The sequence below is a fragment of the Leopardus geoffroyi genome, chromosome A3, assembly GCF_018350155.1.
Source record: "Leopardus geoffroyi isolate Oge1 chromosome A3, O.geoffroyi_Oge1_pat1.0, whole genome shotgun sequence".
Lineage (NCBI taxonomy): Eukaryota > Metazoa > Chordata > Mammalia > Carnivora > Felidae > Leopardus > Leopardus geoffroyi.
In genome coordinates, this window is record NC_059336.1 from 83,007,682 (window position 1) to 83,020,298 (window position 12,617).

The following is a 12,617-nucleotide window of genomic DNA, read 5'->3' on the forward strand; positions in this document are numbered from 1 at the left end:
TGCTGCCTCAAGTGGATTCACATTCCAGTCTCTTCCCCATCTCCCACCAGGAATCATCTCTGAAGAGTAAGCACTGACAAGTGATGGATAATTTGCATTTTAACCCTATTCAAATTTGGGTAAATGGTTTAATATGCATGCTAATATTCCATCATTATTCCAATTAAGGAAACTATTATGTTAAAGTGTTTAATCAGGAGAATTAAGGACAACTCCAGACACCTAAAATTAACCTCTAATAGTCTTGACATTCATTTCATTTAGGTGCAATTTGCCAAGCTCTAAGCAACTCCCTGCTTAAAACTTCTGCCTAGGCACGTGGGTATTCCTGATAAGACCTAAAAGCAATTCATTTCCTAACTAGATTGCTGTCTAAAAGAATAAACTAAAAGGGCTGCAATTTAAATACAATCAAATCCCCAAGCAGTCACATTCCAGAAGACTTAAATACCAGCATCTGGATCCCTAGGAACAACAATGCTATTCGCATCAGAAACAACACAACCACTTCCTCTTTCTCTGACCTTCTCTGTTTAATTACTTCCTGTGATTTCTTCTAGGGCTGAGCGCGCCCTGGAGCAGCAGGCTTTCCATACAAGATGGATTTGTCTGGAAGGTGCCGCATGCCAGCTGACTCCAGACACTACACACAACGTGTTAAGGGCTCCGTATTTCTTTTAAGTGATGGATCTGTTTGGCCTCCTGGCATTCACCAAGAACTTTTTTTAAGCCGTAAGAAAAAAATTCTTCCAGTACAAGCCCATCTGAAATCAAGCTGGATCTTAAAGCCGGAAACCCTGCCAGGGATGGGGAAGTGGCTGCTTGATAATCTCTCTGTGAATAAGCAGCACCATCTTGTCCAATGAGCTTCTTCAACAAATGCCAAGTATGTGAAGTCGCCTTTGAAGACACAAACCTGGCAGCTGTGAGCTTACTATCATCACGAGCACAGATAGGCCCTTGCCACTCATAAAGTGGGGTCCACGGAGCAAGAGCACCAGCAGCATGTGGAAGTTCATTAAAAATGCAGAATCTGGGGCGCCTGGGTGGCGCAGTCGGTTAAGCGTCCGACTTCAGCCAGGTCACGATCTCGCGGTCCGTGAGTTCGAGCCCCGCGTCGGGCTCTGGGCTGATGGCTCGGAGCCTGGAGCCTGTTTCCGATTCTGTGTCTCCCTCTCTCTCTGCCTCTCCCCCGTTCATGCTCTGTCTCTCTCTGTCCCAAAAATAAATAAACGTTGAAAAAAAAAAAAAGTTTAAAAAAAAAAAAAAAATGCAGAATCTGAGGCCTTACTAAATCAGATGCCTCATCTTGCAAGATTCCCAGTGCAAGTTCATGTTTGGTCCTCCTCTCAAAATAACGAGGCTAAACCACAGGTTCAGGAGAACACTGTGCATGGTTATCCATTCTGCTCATAGGGACTTCCAAGGATAAGGCTAGTTGTCTTTCCCAAAGAGGTACCTATAGTTTCCCTTTTTGTTTATTTGCTTATTTATTTATTTTGAGAGTGAGAGTGAGAGAGAGAGAGACAAATGAGCAGGGAAGGGGCAGAGAGAGAGAGGGAGACAGAGAATCCCAAGCAGGCTCTGCGCTCACAGCGTGGGGCTTGAACTCACGAACCATGAAACCATGACCTGAGCCGAAATGAAGAGTCAGGCGCTTAACTGACTGAGCCACCCAGGTGCCTCCACCCTTTATATCAGTACAGAAAAGGCCACCTCTGTGGGCCCTGCTTCCGTCTTCAGAGCTGAAAAGGAATGCAAGAAAGAAATGTCACCTCAGTTTTGAGGTGTGTTTTCGGGATCCAACATGAGTTCTAATTTCAACTGCTCGACAGGAATATAAATTAAGCTGTACACACAATTTTTTTTATACAAGAAAACTAAAGCTCGGGGCGCCTGGGTGGCGCAGTCGGTTAAGCGTCCGACTTCAGCCAGGTCACGATCTCGCGGTCCGTGAGTTCGAGCCCCGCGTCAGGCTCTGGGCTGATGGCTCAGAGCCTGGAGCCTGTTTCCGATTCTGTGTCTCCCTCTCTCTCTGCCCCTCCCCCATTCATGCTCTGTCTCTCTCTGTCCTCCAAAAAATAAATAAACGTTGTAAAAAAAAAAAAAAGAAAACTAAAGCTCTATGAAGGGATACTCTACAAAAGTGGGACCTGAAGTCAAAGGACCTGGACTAAAAATAACAAATTCTGCTGTGTCCTCAGACAAGTTACTTAACCTCTCTGAATCTTTCCCTTGCCCGTCAGACATATTCCGTCCACGTGTGATGCACGTGTTGTGTACACAAAGCGCACACACACCCTAAAAATAACTCGAAGGATCTGTCAGGGGGGTTCTGGGAAAGGCATGTGGCTCCTTTAATGATCTGGATAACAAGGTCCTCCCACCCCAAATTTAGGATCCCAATGCCTGCAGCTCTAGGAGGAACCCTGCAGAAGCAAGGGAAGGAAAGAGAAAACAACTCTGGCAGTCAATCATCAAGATGATGCTGTCCTCACACCCCTAAGGCATAAGAAAGTGCCCAGCACTCTAGAACGTAAGTTCCCTAAGGACAGAGACTCTCCCTGAGTCACAGCTCTGGTACCGTCTGGAAGACTGGGTGTCTGTGCATTAGGTGCAGTAAGTGAATGGCGCTCAACAGCCGGGTCACTCCCTTTCCTCAAGCCTCACCACCCTGGTTATTTTACCCAATGAGATAATTTGTACACGGCTTTGCAATTAGAGTCCAAGGATCTTCCACAGTCAAGTTCTTTAGGTTCAAAGTCTACCACACTCAAAACGGATACCTGTAATCTGGTGTCCCTGAATCCCCTTGGCATAAATGGATGGTAAGGGCCTTAAAGCTGGTTTAAAAACAGCAGACTCCGGATCTGAAACCCGTTTAAACACAGATTAATAAGAAGGCAACCATTAGGCCTTCAGGGCCAAAAGTAACACTGAGCCAGTGAATACTACTCTGGCAGAGCAGACCTGCTTTGGAATTTTGAGCCTAAGAAAAAGCACAGATTTGATTTAACCTATTAAGTGAAGGAGAAAGATTTAATTACTACATTAAGACTATATTCACACTTACACAGCTTTAAAAGATCTGTAAAAAGGAGTAAAATTATTGGGATGCTGACGATTAAATGAAACCTCTGCTCTAGCATTCACTTCATTTCTTTGCTGAAAATATAAAACATAAACACCAACATGGCATGCAAGTAGACAAAACAAGTCATAAGCCAACTTACTCCTAAAAGAACCTTCGGCCCCCGCCCCCATCCCATCCGAAGACTACTGACTCTTAGAAACAATCTGAATGACATTGGTGATGGATTTCTAGACCACAGACAGGGATGGCAAAAAAGCCAAGGATGCTCCTATAGGTAAGTGCACTGACAGTAAGAGAGGAAGCAAGCTACTACAAAACAGGAAATAGCCAGCTAGGATCACTGAGTAAAAAAGGCCAGTAGTCAGCTGGGCCTCACTGATATTACAGCACCAAAACCAAAGTGCTACCTCTAGAAGGACCTACCAGCACAGCACTGGAAAGCCAAATAAAAAGCAGAACATGACTTCTAGAGTCTAAATCTCCTAGAAACTCCCTTGAGCAGGTCACTTCAGCTCTCACAGGCATAAAGTGAGAATCTTGTCTCTTGCCGCAAAAACGTGAAGGTAAAATATTGTTAATGGATATCCTCTACCTTGTAAATTCTGAAAATAAAGGATACCTTGCTACATGATGTGAGACACTAGAGGTGAGGAAGTCCCACTGAATTCCCAATTCATTAGGCACTGTGCTAAAATGCTTTACCTTCACAATTTCATTTCCACTTTTTAACAGCCTATGAATAAGACAGTAGAGTGAGCTTCATTGACATTAACCCAGGGCTCCTGGCTTAAAGCACTGGCCAGGAGCCTTCAGTCAGTAGAAGGCAGAGGCAGGGCGTGACCCCCAAAGCTGTATTTCTTCCACCCCTCCTGGAAGTTTTGAAAAGGCAACCTCAAAGTCTTTTTAGATGTAGGTACAGTAAGAATACTACTTTATACTTTGATATAAGGTAAAATTATGTTTCAATTAATGAGTATCTGCCTTAACCAATTAATAAACGTTTGCAGAAAGCCTACTAAGGGCTCTGCACTCTGCAAGGTTATGGGCCTAAGGGTGAATAAGCTCTTATTCCCACACCTAGAAGGGCAGATGAGCCAACCTTCTTTGTGCATTCTCAGGGCGGGAGGCAAATACAAAGTAAGTAGTGCTTATCTGAAAAATCAATACTGGAAGCCAGAGCCAAAGCAACGCCAAGGAGAAAAAGAAATAAGAGAAACAAGTAATGAAAGCGAAAAGACAAAGATGTCATTACCAGATGAACTAGGAAAGACAATTAAAAAACTTAAACTGATAATTAAATTTAAGCACTTAGGAATGGACCAAAGGGAATATATCTAAGAATGAAAACAACCAGATTTGAAAAATCATCGTTTCAGTACACACAGGAGCCAAAGCCATACATTTTAGAAGCTGCCCTTGTTCTAATCTCCAGCTCTAAAATGCTAGGATGAAGTCAAGATCCATTTCTTCACCTCTGCACTCTACGTGAATGCAAAGGCAGAAATTTTGTTTTTACATAAATATTAAACTACCCTTTGAGAGTAGCATAAATAACATAAGCACAATTTGCTACCCTGTATGTGATACGCCACAGATGAACACACTGCTGACAAAGACAACCTGAGAAATTAGTTATACAACAGCTGCTACTTAATTTAGTGAACTCCTGGGGCGCCTGGGTGGCGCAGTCGGTTAAGCGTCCGACTTCAGCCAGGTCACGATCTCGCGGTCCGTGAGTTCGAGCCCCGCCTCGGGCTCTGGGCTGATGGCTCAAAGCCTGGAGCCTGTTTCCGATTCTGTGTCTCCCTCTCTCTCTGCCCCTCCCCCGTTCATGCTCTGTCTCTCTCTGTCCCAAAAATAAATAAACGTTGAAAAAAAAAAATTAAAAAAAAAAAAAAAATTTAGTGAACTCCTATGCCAGTTACTATCAAGTATTTTACTAAAATCCTGGCCTGACTTCCTTCCCATGACATGGGACACATGTCAAGCCATGGCAACAATTCTTCAAGCATCTTAGGGCAAGCACACAGAAAATGCATTTTGCTCCATAGGGCACTGTGTGCACTAGTATAAATAGTCCTTCTATTCCAGTGACTGAAAGCCCCAGGAAATGCCTTAAAAAAAAAAAAAAAAAAAAAATCATCAGTGTTCTGGCCTTAAATATTGATTAAAAAGAAACATTTACAAGAGTTTATCAATATGACTGCGTCTCAGAAAAACCAACAACAACAACACAAGAGCCCAATTTATTTAAAAACAAGCCAAAATAACCACACACGCCAAAACGTCCTGCTCTGCCTCTATTATCATCTTGTTCAGTTTCTGAGGATTTTGCTGTTAGATTGTGTAGTTGTGTTCAGTCCAGTAAAATAGGGAGTATGCCAATGTTGGTGTTCATCAGCACGGCCATCTCCCACTTCAAGTGTTAAGACTCCATCAGAACCCTGCAGCTACTGCAAATTGTTAATGTTATGATTTTCTGCGGAGATTTTCCTGCAGAAGCAGAAACACAGGGCCCGGCTTATTGCACTCAAAATCTTCCACATCCCAACTCCTACAACAGTGACTCGAATCAAAATGGTTTTGAGTTATCAATCACAGACCACTACCACCAGATAGTTCTGCACCCAATTTCCACAAATGAGCCAAAGGATACCTGTGAACATGGACTTTCTCAGAGGGGGCTTATACACACTGCAAGTTAACCAAATACAATGATTGTAATCGTTGCATTCTGTATTTGTTGGTAGGGACAAAGAATTTTAAAATAATTAAATCCATTTTTTTAAATTCAACGGACATTTACAAAGCAATGTGCCCAATAGTATTGAGCCAACAACTAGAAAACTAAGCAGTTGAGAGGTAATCCTGAATCCAAAAAGCTCATATTCTACTAAGAACCTAGAATCTAGCTACTAAGAACCCAACGCTAAATGGTAATAACTGCCATACGGTGTGGGAAAAAAATGCCCTAAAAAGTCCTCAGTTTTGACTCAAAGAGTGGAGGGTGAGGAAAGTCTACGAGAACTTCATAAAAGGAATGGCCACAGAACTGGTTGGGGGGGAATGAACAGAATTTCACTTGTTGAAGGGAAGGAAGAAAGAAAATTTCAGAATAAAGAGCACGAGTAAGCAGATTGTTGAGGCAGAATAGTTTTGGTATTTCTATTGATTCACTTTGTATATGCTTCATTTGGCTAAAGGAAGTGGAAAGCAAAGGGGATCAAACATAGCTAGAAAAGAGGAAGCACTTGCTAAATCCCTGTGGAAACAAGCCTAGCAGATGGAGAGAAGCCCAAGCCCACCACCTAGAGAAAGATGGATGGCCTCAAAGTAGGCACTTAATTTTATACAATAATAATGTCCTGGCTTACAGGCTTGTTAAGGTCTTTCCAAGTTTTGTTTTGTTTTTTTGTCTTGCTTTCAAGATCTTCTGATGAATGGACCAAGATTCCAATTCCACAGAGTCAACTCCATGTTTTTAACATTTAAGGATTCTGTTCATGTGGAGGAAAACATCCCTCTAAAAAAAAAAAAAAGTTTGTTTGTTTGTTTGTTTATTTATTTATTTATTTATTTATTTATTTATTGAGAAGAGAGAGAGACTGACTCCCAAGCAAGCTCAGCACTGTCAGCACAGAGTCCAACTCCAGGCTTGATATCACAAACCTTGAGATCATGACCTGAGCCAAGATCAAGTCAGACGCTTAATGGACTGAGAGAAGCAGGCACCTGAAACATCCCTTTTTTAAGGCTGATGCAAAGAAACTAGATCAATATTTGTCGTACCAGGTCTAATTTACACAACTGTTATTTCAATAAATGTACAGCTAATGTCCAGCAATAACCAACTCTGAATTCATACGATTATCTGAAGGTGTATCAAAGAATTTTCAAGCCCATGTTTATTTAAATTTACTTTTGAGAGACAGAGAGAGAGAGAGTGTGTGTGTGTGTGAGCAGAGGAAAGGAGCTGAGAGAGAGGGAGAGACCGAATCTTAAGCAGGTTCCACATTCAGTGCAGAGCTTGAGGTACGGCTCGATCCCAGAATTCTGGGATCATGACCTGAGCCAAAATCAAGAGTCAGACACTCAACCAAGTGAGCCACCCAGGCTCAGTATGTGAGCCTAAATTCACTTTAATTCCGTATGTGCCTCGTATCATTTTCAGGGAAGATAAGGGAAGTGGAAAAAATTACGGCATGACAGACTGTCACCAATACCGAAGAATTAGGGACAGACTGACAGAAACAGTGTGAGCTCGGAAGTCAGAATGACTAAGGCTGGCCACCCTGTCTTCTTTTCAGACAGTACCTCATGGTGGTTAAAAACAGTCCATTCTGAGCCAGGCTGCTAGAGTCACAATCCAGCTCCTTCACTTACTAATGATAATGACCTTGGACAAGTTACTCAACTTCTCCCGGCCTCAGTTTCCCCATCTATAAATGGGGGTAGTAATGCCACATCTACTGGGGGGGATTGCTGGGAAGAATAAATGAGTAAAGTACTATAAAAAAATGTTTGCTAGCTTAGGCAAGCAACTTTATTTAAGCTTTCTCATCAGTTAAATGCAGTAGCTCCTTCATAGGGTTGTGTGAAAATTAACAAGCTGAGCCTGTAAGAAATCTATCTCAGGGCCCTGCAAAGAGCCAATACCAAACACCTGTTTTATGCCTGGTGCTGAACCGTAAGCTTTACATGGGCTATCTCATTTAATTTTCACAACTCCATGAGACTGGTAATATTTACTCTCATTTTATTCACTCAGATAAAACCAAGGTGATATGTAAGTAACTTGCCTTTCATCAAAAAGTGAGCAAATGGCTGAGCCTTGAGCCTTAAGTATAAATTAAATGCATTTAACTCAGGATCTTTAACTGGCACCTGGCTGAAATGGCAGTTGTAAAAGACATTTTTCAATCAATTAGGCTGAATGTTAAAGACAACAGGGAATGATTCTTAATTTTGTAAAGTGTGATAGTATTGAGGCTTCGGAAGAGCATCCTCATCTTTTGGAAAGCTAAAGTATCTAGACATAAGGTGTTCTGACGTCTAATTTCTTTGAAATGGTTCAGCAAAAATATTTAAGTTTTTTTTAAGGGGAGACCTTTCAATATTAGGAAAAACAGGACTAAGGACAAAGCTACAAGTCCATTCTCAGTGACATATGTGTTTCAGAGAAGAGTTTATGAGAGGAACAAAATAGCTAAAGAGCACCCATGTCTCCTGAGTTAAGCTTGCTTGAGAGGTTAAGCTTGCTTTCCAAACCATTCATGGCCATAATCAAATGCTTTAAAGATAGACAAACTGCACAGGATTTAAAAAATGTTTCCACTCTTATGTACAAAAGATCACTTTCAATAGTTTTTCGATACTTTTTACTTTTGAATTATAAAAAAAAAAGTCTGTGGAATTATAAACCTTAACATGCATTTCTAGATGGAGTGGGATCAGAGAGTGGTCAGAGTATTTTCTATATGGAAGCTATTTTTTAGGGCAATCAGCAAAAAGAGCAGACAAGCTTTCCTGGACTACCATATATTTACTAGCGGAGTTTTAAATCACATGGAAAGGAGCATTAGAAGACAAAACATTTATTGTTTTTTAAAATTAGGCACAATTTTGCCACTTGCAAGATTCTGACTTATTGTACTGCGATGCTAAATGTGACATTTATATATCTGTTTCACTTAAGAAAAACCTCAAATATATATGGACTATCAAGAAAATCTATTTTACCTAAAGCATAAATATATCTCCCATATGTCTCCAGTTTGAGGTCACCAATTCTCTTTATATGTAACACTCCTCGTCTACTTCTAGAGGTATCTGCGGGAACTCAAACATAAAGCCATTTGAAGAGAAAATAAAAGATCAAAATTCATACAGGGGAGGGGTAAATAAATCTAGCAAAAACCTAGGCTACTATGACTACTGTAATCAAGCAATGATTTTAGCTTGGAGCTTCCAGACAGAACCCCACAACAACAAAAAAGCAATCACAGCAAAGCTCTGTAACCCAGAGAGATACCTTCTTCCAGGCATTAACATTTAAAAGGAATTTTTCAGATGGGTCATTACATAAGAACTTGAAGAATATAATGGACAGTGTCCACAAATGGCAGTTTATAGCCCATGAAGCCTGTTTTCTTACAGGCTTACATTTCATGTCTCAGGCCAAGGTCATTGCATTAAAAGTAATCCCAGGAAGGCCACTTCTGCAGTGGGCTAAGGTACCACAGCTTTCTGCTTCTCTAACTGAAACCAGAACCTGTCCTCAAATACCCATTGTCTTAACTGGGCTTCTGACAGCAGTGGGGGCAGCCAGTTCCATGCTAAGCTGCTCTGAAAGCAGAAAATAGAGATAGTCATTTCTTGCTGGTGATTCCACCCAAAATCCTTTTGCTTTGGATATAAGATGGGGTAGGATGCAAAGCTGATATGCCCCAGTGAAAAGGGAGAATCCGGGCCAGTATTCCCAAGAGATGGAGCCAAGGAACCCAATGCAGGGCAAGTAGAACCAATCTCCAACAATAATCCCCAAGTCCAGAGGTTGCAAGGCAATGGTCCCTCCCTGCTACTACTGCTATTTGTGTGCAAGGACAAACGAAGACCCAGAAAAATACTTGTTCATTAGTCAAGTCCCAAAGGGAGGAAGGCCCAGCAGCTTATTTCTTCCCCTCCATATTTCAGCCCTACAAGCGCAACTTTTTTCATTTTACCGTTTCAAGAACAGTCTATGAAAACAAAGCAAAATACCTAAAATAGAAACACCGGCATAGGTGGTGGGAGGGCAGCGACAGGCACACAAGGCGGGATGCTCTCTAGCTGTGGGTGTCTGGCAAACCAGGGGTTACTGCAAATATCTCTGGGGACCACAGGAAGGAAATTCCCTTTCCCAAACACCAACCCTCTCAACACCCCCTCCCGCCCAGCCGCCCAGCCAGGCAACAGCAGACACCAAAGGATAAAGGGACATTTAAAAAAAAAAAAAAAAAAAAAAAAAAGTGAAGTAGATCCTTAAGAGTAAAGCACAACATTCTGTCACCTGCTGCAAGAAAAGCCCTCCCCATCATCCAACCCTGAGTCACTTCCCCTCCCTGCCCTCTCAATGCTTGCAGGGGCAAAAGACCCCGGAGAGCAGCTACCCGAAGCCCCTATTTCCCCGAAGAAAGCTCTGGGCGTCCCCCCAGGGCGCGTCCTCACGGCTGCCAACCGTCTCTTTACGCCCAAGCCAGCTCCACTGTTACCTTGGCTAATGGCAGCTCTGAATGAAAGGAGCCGAGGCAGTCTCCGGATTTATGAATGTGCAGGGGAGGAGGGGAAGGATATCATGTGACAATAAAGGAGAGCGTCTTATTCACAAAAAAAAAAGAAAAAAAAAAAAAAGTGGCTGGTGGCGGGCACAGCCACTGAGCAGCAGCAACAGTCACCGTGCGATGACCACTCGGACCCGAAACCGACGACCTCAGGCGCCGGGCCCAGGAGCCCGGCCTCCGCTTCTCCGGCGATTGTAAACGCCTCGGACGGGGGTGGGAGAAAGACAAACGCGATTTCGCGACCGCAAGGCTGCAGGGAGCCTCACCTTGGCCTGCGGCTGGGAAAAAAAGGCACCCATCCTGCGGAGGGCGGTGGGTCATACCCGGAGCCCCTCCAGCGGAGTGTCCCGAGCATTGTTCCCCTCGGGCTCGCGGGCCCGGCACGAATGCCTGTGCACGCGCGCACACACACACACAAACCCACACACGAACACACACACACACACACACACACACACACACGAACACACACACACACACACACACACACACACAGGCCCGCAGCACGTTGTCCCGCACGCTCCCGCCCGCCCCCGCCGCACACGACTCGGATCCGCCCCCGAGCTGCCCGGACCCCGCGGGGCGCCTGTCCCGAGCCCACAAGCGTGTGCACACACGCTCACACGCGCCGCGGGACCCCTGGGGCGGCTCCGGCGCGATGACCCGCCGGGGGATCCGGGCTCACGCAGACCCCCGCGCAGTCCGCGCCCAGTCCTCTCCTCGCTCCGCCGTGTTTTTATGAATGAAAATGTGGTATGCAAATGAGAGCGATTCAAGAAAACGAAATGGCGGAGCCTGGGCCCCAGTGGGCTCCCTAAGGGACCCGGAGGAAGGGGGCGAGCGGCGGGGCAGGAGTCACAAAGTCACCAAGTGAAAACCCACCGACCCCAGGAAGCCGGAGCGGGGGTGTCAGGTCTTGGGCTCCGGCCGCCAAAGATTTCGGGGGGGAGGGGGTGTTTGTGAGTCCCCGGAGAAGGAGCGGGGACCGCCCCGAGGTCACCCGCTCGCCCTTGGCCCCCGCCGCGGCCACCAGCCGGCCGACCCAAGGCGCACCCCCGCCGGCCCGCAGTAGTCTTTGCCCCCTCCTCACCTCAACAAGGGTAGAAATCTCGCATCCCGAAGCCCACAGGCCAGCGAGTCGCTGCACCCCACGCCAAGTTCACCCAACCAGCGTCCCCGCCTGCGTCCTCAGCCCCGGCCCCCACGCTGCCCCCGCGGGGCACCCTCTTCCCACCCCGCGGCCAAACTTACTCGTCCGGGTGTGTTTCTTCGGTCATTTTCCTGTTCACCTAGACGCCTGTCCCGCGGCGGGCAGCTTTGCTCCCTTCATCTTCCTGTCCGTTCACCCCCCTTCTTCACATCTCCGGAGATCGCCTGATTTGGTTGGGGAGGGGGAGCCGCAAGAGATGAAGGGGGCGCCGCAGAAGGCAGAAGGGGAAGCTGGGCGACAGGAGCGCGAGGTGAGGTTTGGGGAAGGGGTGCAAAGGCAGGCTGCCGGAGGAGTGAGCGCCGCAGCGCCGCGGGCGAGGCAGGAGGGGTTCTGGGGGCTAGGCTGCGGGCAGAAGGGGAGAGATTTGGGCAGGGGACGGCGGTGGGGGAGAGAAGGAGAAAAACAAGCGCGCCGTGGAGCGGCGGGGACTGCTGAGAGGAGGAGGAGAGGAGGGCCGGCCGGGGGTGGGGGCTCGGTCCGGGGTCGCCCCCGGGGGCCGGGCCAATCACGGTTCCGGGGAGCGGTCGGCAGCCGGGGGAGGTGCGCCTGGGAGGCGGTGCAGGGCGCCCCGTCCGAGCCCCATCTCTCGACTCTACCGATTTACTCCATATTGGATTCTCACCGCCGCCAACAGGAGGAGGAAGTAGGGCGGAAGCGATGACGTCTTCCCAGCGGCCAGAGGTGGTGGAGTGCAAAAAGCTTCCTACTTGCGACCGAAAGAAAAAAAAAAAAAAAAAAAAAAAAAGGAGAGAAAAAAAAAAAAAAAAAAACAACTTTGTCCCGCCTACTGAGCATGCCCGGCTTCCTTTCCCCCTCCCTACTGGCTTCCACTCCCGGAGGAGCAGCGGAGCGGAGTTGTTTGTGCGGCGTCTGTCTAGCTCCGGATCCTTTTTCTCTCACGTTCCGGGTTTTAAGATGCCCGAGAATAGGGAGGAGGCGGGAGCCGGGGACTCGCACACATCTGGCTCCAGTTTGGTTCCCTCCCTCGATCTAA

At 46.0% G+C, this 12,617-nt stretch overlaps 1 protein-coding gene across 1 annotated transcript in view; it reads right to left on the bottom strand.

Moving 5' to 3' along the window:
• SPRED2 (sprouty related EVH1 domain containing 2) overlaps positions 1–12,506 on the bottom strand; it is a 115,010-nt gene extending 102,504 nt beyond the window's left edge. Inside the window, exon 1 of the mRNA XM_045446262.1 lies at positions 11,665–12,506. Coding sequence (XP_045302218.1) covers positions 11,665–11,690 — 26 coding nt within the window. The 5' untranslated portion in view covers positions 11,691–12,506. The remainder of the gene's footprint in view (positions 1–11,664) is intronic.
• Positions 12,507–12,617: the final 111 nt, after the last annotated feature.